Source organism: Zonotrichia albicollis, chromosome 19 (assembly GCF_047830755.1).
Source record: "Zonotrichia albicollis isolate bZonAlb1 chromosome 19, bZonAlb1.hap1, whole genome shotgun sequence".
Classification (NCBI taxonomy): Eukaryota; Metazoa; Chordata; class Aves; order Passeriformes; family Passerellidae; genus Zonotrichia; species Zonotrichia albicollis.
In genome coordinates, this window is record NC_133837.1 from 7246488 (window position 1) to 7263598 (window position 17111).

At 45.3% G+C, this 17111-nt stretch overlaps 1 protein-coding gene across 1 annotated transcript; it reads right to left on the reverse strand.

Moving 5' to 3' along the window:
* Nucleotides 1-309: 309 nt before the first annotated feature.
* Nucleotides 310-16899, reverse strand: LOC141731236 (myosin heavy chain, skeletal muscle, adult). Its single transcript, XM_074555188.1, has 38 exons — nucleotides 16648-16899; nucleotides 16417-16560; nucleotides 16169-16325; nucleotides 14534-14561; nucleotides 14321-14435; nucleotides 14149-14241; nucleotides 13953-14016; nucleotides 13758-13856; nucleotides 13549-13652; nucleotides 13311-13449; nucleotides 12560-12678; nucleotides 12313-12462; nucleotides 11592-11762; nucleotides 10510-10819; nucleotides 10277-10350; nucleotides 9309-9396; nucleotides 9097-9214; nucleotides 8660-8783; nucleotides 7879-8015; nucleotides 7521-7776; nucleotides 6535-6777; nucleotides 6252-6428; nucleotides 6021-6166; nucleotides 5843-5933; nucleotides 5365-5754; nucleotides 5086-5212; nucleotides 4790-4908; nucleotides 4120-4316; nucleotides 3577-3760; nucleotides 3325-3490; nucleotides 3029-3153; nucleotides 2573-2881; nucleotides 2268-2471; nucleotides 1875-2000; nucleotides 1611-1781; nucleotides 1415-1519; nucleotides 1177-1272; nucleotides 310-594 (listed from the first exon to the last, which is right to left on the reverse strand). The coding sequence occupies exons 1-38, from the start codon at nucleotides 16852-16854 to the stop codon at nucleotides 439-441; spliced, it is 5829 nt and encodes a 1942-aa protein (XP_074411289.1). The 5' UTR covers nucleotides 16855-16899; the 3' UTR covers nucleotides 310-438.
* Nucleotides 16900-17111: the final 212 nt, after the last annotated feature.

Genomic DNA, 17111 nt, shown 5'->3' on the forward strand with positions numbered 1-17111 from the left:
TTGGAAATGTGTTCTTCCTCTTCAACACCACTCTGACTTGCTCAACACCCGCTTGACCAACACAGGCAACAGCAAAAAAAACTTTTCTCTTTCACTCTGTGTCTTTCAAAATCACTTATGTGAGTAAGAAGCTTTCATTGCTCATTGGCTAAAGTGTTATTAAAGGGATAATAATTTGGAAATTAGATGATAAAAAGCTGTACCACCACAAAACTACACAAAGGTTTTAAAAGGCAAAACTGTGTCCAAAGACTAATGGTGATAAAGACTTCATCCGTAAAAAACAAAAACAAATAACCACTCATGATGTGAATGCAAATGAATCTACTCTTTATTGCCTATGTATTGAGCTGATTGCAAATATCAAATCTGGAAGACAGTGACAGAGGGTTCACATTTTGTGCATCCCTCAGGTCACTTTGATGCCTTGTGACATCTTCACTCTTCCTCTTCTATCTTCTTGCCATGCATGTCACGGCTCTTCACTCGGAGCTTGTTGACCTGTGACTCTGCAATGTCAGCCCGCTCCTCGGCCTCCTCCAGCTCGTGCTGGATCTTGCGGAACTTGGACAGGTTCACATTGGACAGCTCCTCCTGTGAGATCAGAGCGAATCAGGGCTCAGGAGCACAGAGCAGGGGTTTCACTCCTGCTGCAAGTCAGCCTTGTGGGGCTGCAAATCTCCATTCCCTTCCCACCACTGCTCACCCATCAACCTCCCACAGAGCTCCTCATCCTCCCCTTCTCAGGACCCTACTGGGACAAGCTTCACCAGGACTGTGTCACACGGGAGAATCAATTTCATCCCTTCAATTTATCAATTCTGTACTTATTCTCACACTACTTGTCTGTATGAATTATGGGGTTAAGAAGACCAGGAAGCCTTCTGCTGCTGATTAGTAGCAGAGATTCAGGAACTTGTCAGTCACTGGGTGTGGCCCCTGGTTTGTTTACTCTGGCCTCCTGTGTGAAAAAGGCTGCAGATCTTCCCTTAATGAATGTCCCTGACTACAGGGTGCCCAGAGCTCACCAAAGCCTCATGAAACTATAGCAAAACAGCATGGCCAACAAGTTGTGTCTCAGGAGTTTCTTTACCCTCCTCCTGGTATTCAGCTTCATTCAAGGTGTGTCCTGCCCTAATGGAATTATTCCCATTCCATTCTCCAAGCAATACTTACAGCCTCCTCAGCTTGTCTCTTGTAGGATTTCACTTTCATTTGCAGCTTGTCCACCAGATCCTGCAGCCTCAGCACATTCTTCCTGTCTTCCTCAGACTAAAGCAGTTGGTAAACAGATTAGAGAGTCATATCTTGGTTCTGCATCATGTGAGGTTAACAATTCCCCATGGGGATGGATTGTGCAAAATGTGACTCACTGTGAGAAAGCCCAGTGAGAGCAGGAGAGCTCCTGCCTTACCTGGTAGGTGAGTTCCTTCACCCTGCGCTCGTACTTGCGCACGCCCTTCACGGCTTCAGCGCTGCGCTTCTGCTCAGCATCAACCTCCCCTTCCAGCTCCCGCACCTGCAAGGACAAGCCCAGCCCTGCAGCTGCCCTGCCAATGTCTCTCCAAGGAGGGACACGCTCACTCAGGCACAGCCCCAGCCCTACACACCCTGGCCTCCAGCTTCTGAAGTTGTTTCTTCCCTCCCTTCAGTGCCAGCTGCTCGGCCTCTTCCAGACGGTGCTGCAGGTCCTTCACCGTCTGGTCCAGGTTCTTCTTCATCCTCTCCAGGTGGGCACTGGTGTCCTGCTCCTTCTTCAGCTCTTCTGCCATCATGGCCGCCTGATCAGAACAAAAGGTCAAAGCCATTTTGGGGCTGGAGATATTTTGGGGAGAGTACATTCACTATCAGAATGCCAGGAGTGCCCAACTCACATCAGTGATGGCCTTCTTGGCCTTCTCCTCAGCATTGCGGGCTTCCTGGATGGTATCCTCCATTTCACTCTGGATCTGGGAAATGTCTGTTTCCAGCTTCTTCTTGGTGTTGATCAGGCTGGTGTTCTGTGCAACAGGAAAGACAAGATTCCTACTGTCAGAACAAATGCCTCCATATCAAGGCCTGAAAATGTGGCTATGGTTTAGGAAAGTCTTTAGTGCAAGAGACTTCTTTAGCACCACAGCAGTAAACCAGATATTCAGGGCTGGATGGAGGGGACATATTGCAGCACGTTTCTTCAAATGTTTACAGAGGAATCACTTAAAAGATTAATAATAATTTCAGACTTTGTTGTCACTTGTGAATGGGAAAAATTTCCAACACCATCTTACCTGGCTGTGGAGAAGCTGTGCACGTTCAGTGGCATCCAGAAGCTCCTGCTCAGCCAATTTCCTCGACCGCTCCGTCTGCTCCAGGGCTGCCCGGAGCTCCTCAACTTCAGCCTGCAGCAGGTTTGCTCTGCGCTCCACCATGGCCACCTGCTCCTTCAGGTCATCCTGTGTCCTGAGAGCATCGTCCAGGTGCAGCTGGGTGTCCTGGAAAGAGAGACAAGGGCGATTACCAGGTATCAGAGGGTGCTTGAATGGTAAAAATGTCATGAATCGCATTTCTCTTTTTGTAGCTCTGCTGAACAGACCTTGAGCACAGCCTGGGTGTTCCTCAGGTTCTTCTGTGCCTCTGCAGCCTGGCGGTTGGCATGGCTCAGCTGGATCTCCATTTCATTCAGGTCTCCCTCCATCTTCTTCTTCAGTCTCAGGGCTTCATTGCGGCTCCTGATCTCAGCATCCAGGGTGCTCTGCATCGAGTCCACGACTCGCAGGTGGTTTCTCTTCAGCTGGTCAATCTCCTCATCTTTCTCTGCTATCTTCCTGTCAATCTCAGACTTCACTTGGTTGAGCTCAAGCTGCAGGCGCAGGATCTTCCCCTCCTCATGTTCCAGGGAGGCCTGGACAATTCAGCACAAAGGACGTTTTACTTTCAAAATAATCTTTTATGCGATTCCATATGAAAGAAAGGCTTGGATCCTGCTCTCTCTCCAACGGCCTACACCCATACTCTTGGTGGGGCCATCATTAATTAGCCTTGTCTGTACCTCAGCTTCCTCCAGGGAGGCTTGCAGTTCGGATTTCTCCGTCTCAATCTGCTTCTTCACTTTCTCCAGCTCATGAATGGCCTTTCCTCCCTCCGCAATCTGCTCCGTGAGGTCAGAAATCTCCTCTGTGGGAACAAAGATCAATGGCATGGTCAGGCACAGAGCAGAATGGGAAGGGCTCTGTCCCACCAAGGGGACAGGCATCTCTGCAGACCTGCAGGCACAGAGCCATGAACAATGGTGGGAATGGCTGATAGTGAGAAAGGCCAGGGAGGAGCAGAGGGCCAGGGACTTACGCTGCAGGTTCTTGTTCTCCCGCTTCATTGTTTCCAGGTGGTCCAAGGACTCCTCATAGGCATTCTTCATCTTGAACAGCTCCGTGCTCAGAGAGCGCGACTCCTTCTGTGAGGCTTCCAGCTCAGCCTGCGTTTCCTCATACTTCTGCTTCCATTCTGCCAGGATCTGAAGAGAAACGGGGGGTGAGAAGGGCTGTGGCCATCACGGGGCCCTGCTCTTGCCAGGAGTGCTGGTGCTGGAGGCCAAAAGACCTTGTCAAAGTTCTTCTGCTTCTTATCCAGAGCAGCACAGGCAGCATTGGATCTCTCCACATCAATCATCAGGTCCTCCACTTCATTCTGCAGCCTCTGCTTTGTCTTTTCCAGGGAGGCACATTTGGCATTGACAGCCTCAACATGCTCCTCTGCATCCTGCAGGCGCTGGGCCAGCTTCTTCCTGGGAGGCGACAAGCACAGTTGCACATCAGAGCCTGGAAAGATGTCAGTTCTATACTTGTCATGAGAGGTCAGCTGGTCACTTTAAGGGTTTTGAACTGCGAACTCTTCACAGATATGTATGGATCTATACTTTGCTTTGTCCTATCACCTTGGAAGAATTAGGCCTGTTTTAGCACTTCTAAAGCCTATGTTTTCTAGTTCCAATCTCTCTTTTTCTCTTTCTCCCTCCTTTTTTTACAAAGAGAGTATGTCCTTGCTTCACTCCCATTCTTATCTTAACCCACTGTCAGAGATTCAAATTTCCCGTGACCATTTTCAGTCTTCTCCCATCATTTCCCATTCTGCTTCCCCACGTACTTGGCCTCCTCGAGCTCCTCTGTGCGCTGAATTGCGTCCGTCTCGTATTTGGTTCTCCACTGGGCCACTTCACCATTTGCCTTGGACAGGGCTCGCTGCAGCTCCCCCTTGGCCTCCTGCTCCTCCTCATATTGTTCCCGGAGCAAGTCACAGTCATGGCGAGCAGACTGCAGGGCATGGGCCAGGGCGTTCTTCGCCTGTGGGGACATTGGGTTTGGCAAACTTGAATACTTATCTTTAAATCCCTCTTGACTGTGAACTTAAAAGTGAAATTGAAATGAATTATTAGGCAAATGTATAGCTTGGAGCTGGTGAAGCCCTCATTGACCTTCTGGAGCATCAGGATGGATTTGTGACTCTTGGGACAGTAATCTGCTCTTTGTATATATGTTCACACATGTGTGGCTGAATCCTGTCTTAGAGGATCTTCAGAATCTCATGGAAGAATCTCATGTGGAATACTTCCTCCAGCACATACAGCATCCTACTTCCTTCCCTCCCTTGTGGTAGAGTGAAGGGCTGTGCATTAGAACTGTTCCCTTCAAGCTTATGTGTGTTTGGGGAAAGAACACTGAAGCAGTCTAGCGCCAGCCAGTATTCTGCAGATGGTATTCTGCAACCCCATATTTTGGGGGTGATGTAGGCTGTGGATGTTAGAGTACTTCCAGACCTTGATTTCTTCCTCTAGATGTCTCTTGAGTTCCTCAATCTGTTGGGTAAATCCTTGCTTGCCCCTAGACAGCTGAGAGATCAAAGCATCTTTCTCCTCCACCTGGCGGGAAAATTCACCTGGAAAAGGAAAGGAAAAAAAGGAAGTGGATTGTTCCTCCTATGACACCTTCTGCTTGTAAAGCCATGCAACCTGCAATGGCCTGGAGAAATTATACCAGTTGCCACCTTGTACTCTCAGGCTCACTCAGGGCGTGCAGGTACTGCCACTGAAATTTGGGGATGAGGATGTCTCACCTGACTCTGTCTGCAGACGAGCTCTTTGCGTATTGAGGTCGTTGATCATGCGCTGATTCTGCTCCTCCTTAGTTTTAAGCTCACTCAGCTGATCTTCCAGTGTGCGGCACATCTTCTCCAGATTGGCCTAGAGAGGAAACACAGGAAAGGAAAAGAGATGATGGTCTGCGCTCTGCCTTATTGTTACCGTGAAGATTTTGTTTCTGGGAATGAGTGTTGCAGAGGCAGGTTTTGTGCCACACTTTGTCCCTGTGAGCATCTTCTCCTGCAACTCCATACCTTGGCTTTGGAGACAGACTCCATGTTGCTGGCCAAGTCGTCAATCTCCATCTTCAGCTCACTCTTTTCCTTCTCCAGCTTCTGCTTCACACGTTGCAGGTTGTCGATCTGCTCACCCAGCTCAGCTGTGCTGTCTGCGTGCTTCTTGCGCAGGGCAGAAGCCGTGGCTTCGTGCTGCAGCGTGGCCTCTTCCAGGTCACGGCGCATCTTCTGGAACTCAGCCTCACGCTTCTTGTTCATCTCAATCTGAGCTGCTGTGGCCCCTCCTGCTTCTTCCAGGCGCTCGCTGATCTCCTCCAGCTCCCTGGACAGGTCAGCGCGATGCTTCTCCGCTTTAGCGCGAGAGGTTCGCTCTGCCTCAATTTCCTCCTCCAGCTCCTCAATGCGGGCCTGCAGAACAGCAGGGACCCTTCACAGCCATGCCCTCCTCCTGCCTGAGCTGAGCCTGAGCAAGGCAGGGCAAGGCACAGAGACTTGCCTGCAGCTCCTTGATCTTCTTCTGAAATTGCATGCCCAGGGCCTGTTCATCCTCGATCTTGCTCTGGATCTGGCTGATTTCAAAGTCTTTCCTTTGGGACAAGTGAACCGTGTTAGAGCTCCAAGAAACAAGACAAGTGCTGCAGCCCAGCACTCACAGGCCCCAGAGCCACACTTACTTCTTCAGTTTCTCATCCAGCTGCTGCTTATCATTCTCCAAATCCATGATGCTGTCCTGGGCCAGCTTCAGGTCTCCTTCCAGTTTCCTCTTCGCTCTCTCCAGGTCCATGCGCAGTTTCTTCTCTTGCTCCAGGGACCCTTCCAGCTAAACACAACAAGACCATCAGGGCTCTGCCAGACAGCTTGGACTCCATACCTGTCCTCTTCCTGTTCTGTATCTGTGTGCTTACATCATCCACTTGCTGTTCCAGCTTCGTCTTGGCTTTGGTCAGAGTATTGACTTTGTCTTCCTCTACCTGCAGGTCATCCAGGGTCTGCTGATGCGCCTCTTGGAGGGCTTTCTTCTCCTTTGTCAGCTTGGCAATTGTCTCGTCCAAAGCTGCCATCTCCTCAGTCAGGTTTTTCACCTTTGAGAAGAAGGGAGCAAATATAAATAAAGGAACTACCTATAGATGTCCTGTAATGGCACACAGCCCATTTTCTGGAGTGCGAGTGACAGGTTCTACCTCATACCTTGTTTTCAGTGGCATGTTTTTCCTTCTCCACCTTGGCCAGTGTTAGCTCAAGGTCATCAATATCTTTCTTCAGCTCTGAACATTCATCCTCCAGCTTCCTCTTCTTGGCTGTCAGCTCAGCATTGATTTCCTCTTCATCCTCAGCCCTTTCTGTCAGCTCCTTAATTTTGGCTTCCAGCTGGATTTTGTTTTTGATGAGCTGGTCACACCTTTCCTCAGCATCAGCCAAGCTATCTGCTTCCTGGTGGAGAGACAGAAATTTGTGGGTTCTGATGTTTTGAACATTCACTGCTCTGCCTTTTTTAATCACAGAGTATGTAGGTTTAAAAGTAGCAGCTGAACCTGATCTTCAAGATCAGCAACAGAGCGATCTTGAGTGATCTCTACTGGTAAACCTTGTCATTTGGAATCAATATTTATTCCAAAGTTTTTGTGTCTCCTAAATTTGTCTCCCAGGGCAGTTATCTATGACAATGCCTCATAGAATAATCACTAATGCAGAACAGAACATTCTATTCAATTTCTAGTTTCAGCATGAGTATGGGCTTGGAGCATGTTTTTTTTTTTTTTTTTCTCATGGAAATTGTATCTACTCGCTTTTTCTTTGGTTGTCTCAACAAAGCCTTAAAATATTTGTTACTTAGAGGCTTTTCAATTTTTGATAACACATTTTTGAGAAAGAAATGTATCACTTTTCTATAGACTACATGGTCAATAAAGTTCTAGTCTATCAGCTACCTCTGTGGCTTCTTTCCAGGCCACGTCTAGGATCTTCTGTGGTAACTAGCTGATAATTTCATTTGGTGTTAAGAAACTCCCTTGTCCTTTTTGAGTTTTAATGGGAAGTATCCATGTTTCTGAAAATAATCAAGAATTTATTGTATGTAGGAAAAGTAGGTCTTTCTTTGAGTCTCTTTGCAGGACAAGAAGCATTCTGTCAGTATACGATTCTTTTTCCAGGGGAAAATGAACAGTGATACTCACAGCCTGCACTTGGAGCTGCAGGTCATTTTTCTCCTGCACCAGGGCCACCATTTTCTCTTCCAGTTCCTTCCGCTTTGCCTCAGACTTTGCAAGCTCTTCCTTGGTTTTCTCAAACTCTTCCTTCATGTTGGCCATTTCTTTCTCAGACTCTGCACTCTTCAGCAATGGCTTGATCTTGAAGAACAGCTTCATCCATGGCCAGTGTTTGACATTCATGAATGAGCGAACGTTGTACTGGATGCAGAAGATGGACTCTCTGAATTGAAATTTACACAGTTATTATATGGATATGGTGTGATTAATTTAAACTTCATCAGTAAAGTTCCATGAAAATCAACTAATTATGAGAAATATCTACCTCCTCTCCACCATTCTCTTATACTCCACTCTCATCAGGAAGCCCCTGCACCTGGCTTGTGTGCGAGTGATGATTTCTGCCAACTTGTCGTCTCTCATCTCCTCCAGGAGTCCCAGCAACCCAGCTTTGAAGAACACCTTGAGAAATTAAATGTTGCACCATGTCATTGTGATGTAGGATAGAACAGAGCACTGAGTCATTCAGATTGCTGACAGACTTTAATGGCCATGATCAGTATCACCTTGGGCCCTCTCCCATATCCTCTGTCCAAGGCCTTAGGACTTTCCATAATCTCAGCCCTAAGCATTCAGTCCTTGTCTGAGCTATGTGTCATGAGTACTGGGTTCCAATTCATCCACAGCCTCAGCCACTCCTATGCCTGGTCATGGACACTGGTGAGCTCTACCATGATCTGTTAATTCTTGGTTTGATGTTAGACCAATCTCACTTCTGTGTCTATGTCAATGAATTAATGACTAGGGTCTTGCCTTTTTTACCTACCTATATGTGACCCTGACAAATGTTGAAAAACAAGGTTTTATGGCTTCAACTTAGATCATTCTTATTGTAACAAACTTCACTGATAGTGTGGACTCCCACTTGAGTCTGACTACCATTCCTGGGTCATCCTCACTTGCCTTGATTACAGTGAGACTGGGCACTTGCTGGTAGTAGCCCCTAGTCTGGCAGATCTGTTATGTTATTGTGCTGTGCCTGATTCCCTGACAGAGCCCACTCTCACTGGTTTGGACAACCTTTTGAGACAGGTCTTGTTTTTTACCTTGGTGTGACCAAATCTGTACTGGGTATGGTCTACATCAATGGATCCAAGGAGCTTCTCTGAAGCTTTCTTGTTATCCATGAACTGTCCCTCTGGGATAGCACTGGCATTAAGTACTCTGTATCTGTAGGAGAAAGCAGAACATTAAGAAATCTCATTCGTTGAAACCACCACCATAACTTTTCAGACTGTACCATGAACTATCTCATGCCTAGAGATAGTTCGCCCTCGAAGGAGAGAATATGGGAAATGCTTTTAATAGTAATTCTAAGTACAAAACAATCATGATCTCAGCACCACCACATCATCATAAACTGATGGTGAAACATCTACATGTATGATCAGTACCAATCTAAAATTAAAAGTTCAAAGTATATTATAAGAAGATTAGTCTCTTCAGCTTGCTCTGAATTGGCAGAAAGGTTCAGAGCTCTCACCTCTGTTTGAAGTCAGCATAGAGGACTCTGCTGGGGAACCCTTTCCTGCAGATCCTGATCCCTTCCAGCACGCCGTTACAGCGCAGCTGGTGCAGCACCAGCTCGTGCTCCATGGCACCTGACAAATACCACCATTAGTGACCACCCTGCTGTTTGGCACTCAGGAGAAGAGCTTCTGCTGCTCAAGCTTTCGTCCCCTTGGCTTGCCTTACCAGGTGTTTTAGTTTCATTGGGGATGATACAGCGGACAAAATGGGGGTGAGTGCTTCTCAAGTTAGCCATCAGCTTGTTCAAATTCTCCTGTGAGATCATGAAATGAAGTTTACATTATTAAGGGTAAGCAGTAGAATCTTAATAGTGGATGTAACAAACTGATGTTTCAGGATGCAGACCTGTCTTCTCCAATACAACTTGCAGAACTCCCAAAAGGAAAATTGGAAGCTTAAGGGTCCCAAAGTTTGGTTTTGAAGTTCTTTTATGGAATAATGGTTAGCATTACTTTTCCTTGACCTCCTCATCCAAATACAGGGCTATCATCTCACAGTTTTCCTTTGAGCTGGTAATTCTTGTGGTATAGTGTTGGGGATATTAAATAGACGACACGCTCCTGATCGAGCATGACTAACATCTGATTTTTCAGCTAAGTAAGTTGTTTCTAAATGAACGGGATAGGCCATATAAAATGACTCTTTAATAGTATTCAGTCTCAAACTTAGAAGACAACTGAAAACTGACCTCAGAAGCCATAAATTTGATATATTTAATCTTCGATCTTTTTCTGCATTGAAATCCAGTCATTGTCTTAAAATCCTATAATGTTGGAGTAATTTCTTTTTGCTTTTTATGTTTGATCTATTATTTTCAAATTTTACTATGAGTCAGTACTGAAAATCTGCCTAAAGACATAAAAAAAGTCTAGGAAATATATCTGAATGCTATTGAGATGATTTTAAGGAAGTTAGCTGGTAAGTTACTCACTCCCATCTAAGTAGGTGAACTTTAGATATCTTTGTGGAATACTCAAAGATGGCATTATAAAAGGAATATTGTGTAAGTTACAAGGATGGAAAGGGAAGGGTTTTAAAGGATGACAAGAGTTACATCCAAAATGGAAACAGACCTTTCAGTTTCAGACTAAAATGCTTTCTATCTTTAAGGAGATATTAAATATTCTAATTACCCTGAAAAGGGCTGAGACAGTCTGGAAAGAAGAACCCTTCTTCTTGCCTCCCTTCTTGCCACCACCACCAGCATCTGAAAATAAAAGAAAATTAAAAAAAAGTTTTATAATATGGACAAGATATATTGGATACCACAAAACACAAAGCCACTTTACATTTGTAGTGTTTACAGCTTTAATTCTAAAAAAAATTTGTCCTACAATAAAAATGCAATTTCGACAAAAAAACTGACCTGCATCAGCTCCACCATAGCTGGCAAAGAGTAAAGCCAGGGTCTTGACAGATGATTTCTGGTACAGCCCAATGACAGTTTCATTCAGAGGATCCTTGTTCTTCTCCAGCCAACCAGAGATGTTGTAATCCACTGTGCCAGCATAGTGCACCAGGGAGAAATGGGCTTCAGCCTTGCCTTTGCCTGGCTTGGGCTTCTGGAAGTTGTTGGACTTGCCCAGGTGCTGGTCATAGAGCTTGTTCTTGAAAGAGGTGTCAGTTGCCTTGGGGAACATGCACTCCTCTTCCAGGATGGAGAAGATGCCCATGGGCTGGGAGAAATCACAAGAAGTGAAAAGGGAAGATTAATGGAAATGTTCAATGTCGCATTAGATGGGATGTTCTTCTGCCTGGTCTAGTGGAAGGAGTCCCCCACCATGGTAGGGGATTGGAACAAAATGTTCTTTATGGTCCCTTCCAACCCAAAACATTCTGTGACTCTATGACAATGACAAGAAACCTGGGCTATGAACATCAAAGTCTGGTTGTACTATTGGCAGCATCTCATCCTGGATGAAAGCCTGGGTTTACCAGGAGTTATTCTCAGTCAAGGAGATAATTTCTGCTATTTCTTCCTCCCTGCAGCCTATCTTCATGGAACTGGTAGAAATGTCTGTCCAGTTCACATGAAAATTCATTGTAGAATTGGGGAAGCAATGATAAAGAGAAAAATATAGGGAAAAGCAGCTTCCAGGGGCTCTGTAGATTGTGGAGGTAAGTTGATATGATATTTGTTTATCAAATTTGTCTGTAGAATTTGGATTTGAGCCTTTGGAGAAGGAAGGAGACTGAATCCAGTGTGTTTTACAAGTCTTTTGGTGGAAGTCCAGGCTACTTTTCCATGCTTGAAGACTAGATGAGGAAGATTGATGACACACATATGCATTTCCCCATTTCTCTTTCCCAGGCTAAAATAAAATTCAGTACAAAAGTACTTTCCTTAACCAATGGTATGTGTCTGGCTGTGAGTTCCTTCTGAGCTGACTGTGCCTCGGAAACATCACAGAATTCCCACGGCCATCATATCATGCAAGGGAAAGGTACCTTCTCAATGAGCTCAATGCAGGCAGCCAGGTCCATGCCAAAGTCAATGAACTCCCATTCAATGCCCTCCTTCTTGTACTCCTCCTGCTCCAGCACGAACATGTGGTGGTTGAAGAACTGTTGCAGTTTCTCATTGGTGAAGTTGATGCACAGCTGCTCAAAGCTGTTGAACTGCACAAAGCAAGGAAAGGTGCACAGGTTCTCAAGGTGTGCCAAAACACACAGAACTTGCTGCCATTCTCCTAAGGCTGTTTGAAGTTGAAATACCAGTCCCAGCCCTACTATACCACCATGTCTTTCTACTCTAACACTCACTGTCCTTGAAGGACACTTTCATTATTACTTTGCAAATCAAGCCAAAAGTGTCAATTCTTTTTCACTGTGCTACTCAGCTGCACGTCTTTGGTAAGCTCAGTAGCCCCATGGTGTCAGTTCTCTGAGCTGCTGGGTGGTAGAAACCTCCTGAGTCTCCCACCTAAGAATTTTCCAGGTCTCAGAACAAAAATCTGGGGGTTTTGTGTTCTGACACAGAAGTTCTTGCATCATCACTGCATTCACAGAACAGGAAACACACTGTGAACTTGCCAGACCACTGCCTCTACAAGAGCATCCACCCCTTTGGCTCATAGCTGTGTGAGCCTTAGTCCTCTGTGTGCTCCTGTGTCCTCCTGACCCCTCCTTGCCCATTGCTTGACTGTGGTGTCAAACCATTGCTCCTTACATCAAAGATCTCAAAGCCAGCAATGTCCAGGACACCAATGAAGTACTGCCTGGGCTGCTTCGTGTCCAGCTGTTGGTTGATACGAACAACCATCCACAGGAACATCTTCTCAAACATTGCTTTGGCCAGGGCACCCACTGAATTGTTCACCTACAGCAGAGGAGACAGGATTGGAATTACCTCTGAGGGGCAAAGAAAAATGTGACATTTTCCTTCCAGCTGTGCATTTTTGACTGTCAGGTGTTACCTGTGTCACGTTTTGACCTTTGGTCACAAATTCATTCCCAACCTTGACTCGGGGGTAACACAAGGCCTTGAGAAATTCAGCTGAGTTGAGGCCCGTTAGGTAGGCAGCCTTGTCAGCCACTGGAGGTGGGGAGAGAGAGAAAAGCCTTTGTTCATGGACCATCTCTTTACTTCAGGTGTTGTGAACAACTTTGCTGTTCATGTTCTAGGAATGGAAGAGGATTTATCTCATTCCATATTGAAGGCCTGTGAAGCAATGCAAATTCTGGACACTACTGATGGTGGTCTTGGAAGGCAAGAACAAGTATGACTTGGATAGGAAGAGCTTGAATCTGGAATTTCCCAGAAGAACAACCAAAAGCCACTAGCAGGACATAAGGCAAGGCATATTCTCTTTCTGTGGGACGGGGATTTGTGGGTAGCACAGCTTGCAGAAGTTATTTCTTTAAAAACACAATTGCCCATCAGGGTGTCTTAGTTCTCGGGGCTTTGAGGGAGAGAGAGAGATATCCTGTGTTGAAATTGAAGTTTCTGCATTCAGGCAGCATGATTTTGGGGAGCCACCACTGGATAAAATAATGGGACTTCCCATGACTAGGAAAGCACCTCTGCAGTTAGAGGGAGCGGGGGGAATAAAGGAATTCTCTGTGTGGTATGTGGGGACTCAGGCCACAGCAATGTGCCTCTGGAGGCTAACATATCGCCTCTGGAGGCAGAGGAGGGCACAAATCAGCCCCTGGATTTGCTGGTACCTTCTGTGCCATCAGGCTCTGCCTGTTCCTCTCGCTGTTTCTGCTTGAACTTCAGGTTCCCATAGTGCATGACAGCCCCTGTCAGCTTGTAGATGGCTGTTTTCTCATCTGCACTGAAGCCCAGGATGTCAATGGCACTCTGCAGTCAAAATAATGAATTCAAAGATGTGTCCTTAGTGGGTCAGAGATGTAACCCTCAAGACATGCTCTCTAGGTACCTTCTTGCTGTGTTACTTACATCTGTAGCCATGAGCTCCTCCTGGTCATCAATGCTGGGCACAGTGACCTCCCCTTGACTCACATAGTGGAAATCGTAGGGGTTGGTGGTAATGAGGAGCATGTCTGCAAATAGGAAGAGGCAAAGCATAGGTTTACTTTTGCCAACAGGGGAGAGAGGGAGCTTTTCCTAAGTGATCAACCCCAAAAAGTCATAATGCTTTTTCCTACCAATTAGCTCTGGCTTCTTGTTGGACATGATCTGATAAAAGATGTGGTAGCTCCTTTCCGCCTTGAGCTGGAAAGTGACTCTGGACTTCTCCAGCAAATCTGGCAAGGATGGTAGAAAGAGTTAGGCACTTGTGGGAATGTACATGGAGATGGGAATTTGGGAAGGGATGGGGGCAGTCCAGGAGAATCTCTTACAAGTTTCAATATCAGCAGAAGCCAGTTTGCCTGTGGCACCAAAGTGGATTCTGATGAATTTGCCCTGTGAAGCAGAAGCAGCAGCAGATCAGCCTGGAAGTGTTCTGCTGATGTCTGCTTTGCATGAAGAACTCTTCAGGCAACAAGTGTGTTGCCATGAGCGGGGGGAGAGATTTTATGCAAAGCAAGAACTCACAAAGCGTGAGGAGTTGTCGTTCCTCACGGTCTTGGCGTTTCCAAAGGCCTCCAGCAGTGGGTTGGCGCTGATGATTTGATCCTCAAGTGTCCCCTAGAATAGAAGTCTTCTTGTCATGATCTAGTTCATGAGGAAATTGGATACTTGCAGGTTTCTATCCCTGGGACCTCACCTGCATTTTGCCTGAGGTCTGCTCCTCCTTTTTCTTGTCTCCACTGGCTGCAATTGTTGCAAAGTACTGGATGACACGCTTGGTGTTCACAGTCTTCCCGGCCCCGGATTCTCCGCTGCCAAAGCCAAGAGAGAAGCAGAGGGTGCGTGGTCAGGCAGGAGGGGCCCTGGCACCGGGCAGCCCCGCAGGGACCCGCGCAGGGGGGGTACCTACGTGATCAGGATGGACTGGTTCTCCCGATCTGTGAACAAGGCAGAAAATAAATTATTATTATTATGTGTCATGAATATCATTGATAAAATTGTTCCTGTGGCTTTTAGTAGGTGCACTAGCACTGGGCATCTATTTCCATTAATAAACCTTTCTACCTTCACCCCTACTTCCTTTTCTAATATTTAATATTCCTAGATCCAGTTGGGAAATTGATGTCATGACCCTGAGGTGATGCTAAGTATGGCACACTTGCACTTCTTTTTTTGGCTATTCCCTTCGTGTCATACTATTAATTTTGTTGTAGAAATTATTCCAACTAATGATCAGTTTTGTAGAGTTACTGATTAAATTGTCTATCAGCAAGCTGAATTGAACTGGAGCATGTGCTTCTCATAAACTTTATTACATAGGAGCAACCATTCCTGATCAATCAATAAGTCTCCTGAATGGTTTTTATGTTGTTGGCCAATTGATTATTGCCTAAAGAAAATCAAAGTAACATTACAAATATGTACTAACCTTTACTGGAGTAGTCTGCCATAATCTAGAATATTCAAATTTTGGTACTTACCCAAACAGATTCAATATTTCTCTTTGCTATATCTTCAGCTGAGTTTGTTTTCCACAATTTTGTTTGGTTGCTTTTTTAACCTGTGCTCCCATTGTGACTCCATTGACAAAACCTTTGCACTATAAAAACTGGAAAATCTCCAGGAAGAGACTAATCAATTAGGGACCTAACTTTTAGTGGAGTAGTCTGGGCTTGCACTCACAATGTTTCTGCATGTCTTATGAAGGTGTCAGCAAGGATAAATATACTACACCTTTGATCCTGATAAGACACACTACTCAAACATCAATTTAATATTGTTTGTTTTCATTGAATTCTCTTCCAATTACCTTTCTTAACACTCTGAATGCTACAGATTTAAATACAGTAACTGGGGACAAAAGATGGAAGAAGATTTCTTTTAAAAAATTAAAATACATGTTATTATACTGTTATCTATATTTCTGACCAATCTGCTCTTTCCTAAAATTCTGGATATTTAGACAGTGCTAGAAACAGTCACTACCCTTCTTTGGTATTTCTTTCCTTTATAATAATGAATGAAAAAGAAGAAATTGATTGAGACAGAGGAAGGAAGTTATCATTTTTCTGAGCAGGTTTCGCTGCAATTTCTGACTGAGACTGCTTCCAGAGTTTTTGTAAAGCTACCATAGAAAACATTGGCTCCAATGTTTAATGTACTTTCCATTTACAGACAGCGTTATTTACAGAAATTCACCCTAGTGATTTTCAGTCCTGCATAGCAAATTATTCAAAGAACAATCCTTTCATCTGAGAAAAAGCAGAGATTAAAAATATTTCCAAATTTCTTGAATGGAAAATCTGACAATATATTCAATGTTAAATCATATCCTCCCAAATACAGTGGCCATGAAAATTTAACATTGATTTCTATAAGCTTTATCTAAATTATGATGTTCAGTAAAAATATATATTTACAGAGATGACAGAACATCCACATTCCCAGCAACATTAAACTGAACTATTGTACAGTGAAAAGACTTTTTTTTCTCCATTGTGAGTATATACAGCCAAGTGATTTTAAATAAAATCATGAAACTCACCAGTCAGCATGAACTGATAGGCGTTGTCAGAGATGGAGAAGATGTGTGGAGGGGCCTCCTGGCGCTTCTTGCCTCGGTAGGCCAACACCACCTCGGGGTTGTACACCGGCAGCCACTTGTAGGGGTTGACAGTGACGCAGAAGAGACCCGAGTAGGTCTGCAAGGAAGGGACACAGCACGTTGCCTTGCCCTGAGCCTGGCCCAGCAGCTCCTGAGGCTGCCCAGAGGAAGCTGCTGCTGCCACTTACGTAGATCATCCAGGCTGCGTAACGCTCTTTGAGGTTGTACAGCACAGCGGGTTCGTGCAGGTGGGTCATCATGGCCATGTCCTCGATTTTGTCATACTTGGGAGGGTTCATGGAGAAGACTTGGTCTTCCTTCACAGTCAGGGTCTGCCACAGAATAGAGAGATGTATGTATGTCAGCTAAGAACCTAGAGTGGGAATTAAATTTTGTTTGTGCATTTTGCATTTATTTACCTCTCCACCTTCAGACTTGACAGTGACCTTCCCTGCATCCTTACTCTCGATCTTCCCCTTCACATAGGACTCCTTTGGATGTACCACAAAGACACAGGTCTTGGCATCAAACGGTTTGTTCTGGGCCTCAATTCTCTCCTTCTCTGTTTTTCGGAGGTAAGGAGCCGCCTCGCCAAAGGCGGCCATGTCAGCGTCTGGAGCCGACATCGTTGCACGTCTTCAGGAGCCGCAGTCTGCAGGGTCCTCTGTGGGCTACAAGATATGTTGTATCAGTGAATGAACATCTTTATGTGAAAGAAAGGAAATCTCTTGCCTTTTGATCTTTTGAAATTTTGAAGTAGATATAAGCAAGTCAAAAGTTGGATTTAAACTTCCCAGTCTTGGCTGAGAATACTTACATAGCTCTATAAAATTAATCCTTAGACATCCAGCTACGAGTCCATGTACAGAACAACAGTTAAGTG

Coding starts and splice junctions, on each gene's coding strand:
- LOC141731236 (XM_074555188.1), bottom strand. CDS start 16,854: ATGTCGGCTCCAGACGCTGACATGGCCGCCTTTGGCGAGGCGGCTCCT. Junction 10,351..10,509: donor CTATGGTGGAGCTGATGCAG/GTCAGTTTTTTT, acceptor TTTTATTTTCAG/ATGCTGGTGGTGGTGGCAAG. Junction 2,882..3,028: donor CCTCCCTGGAGGAAGCTGAG/GTACAGACAAGG, acceptor TGAATTGTCCAG/GCCTCCCTGGAACATGAGGA.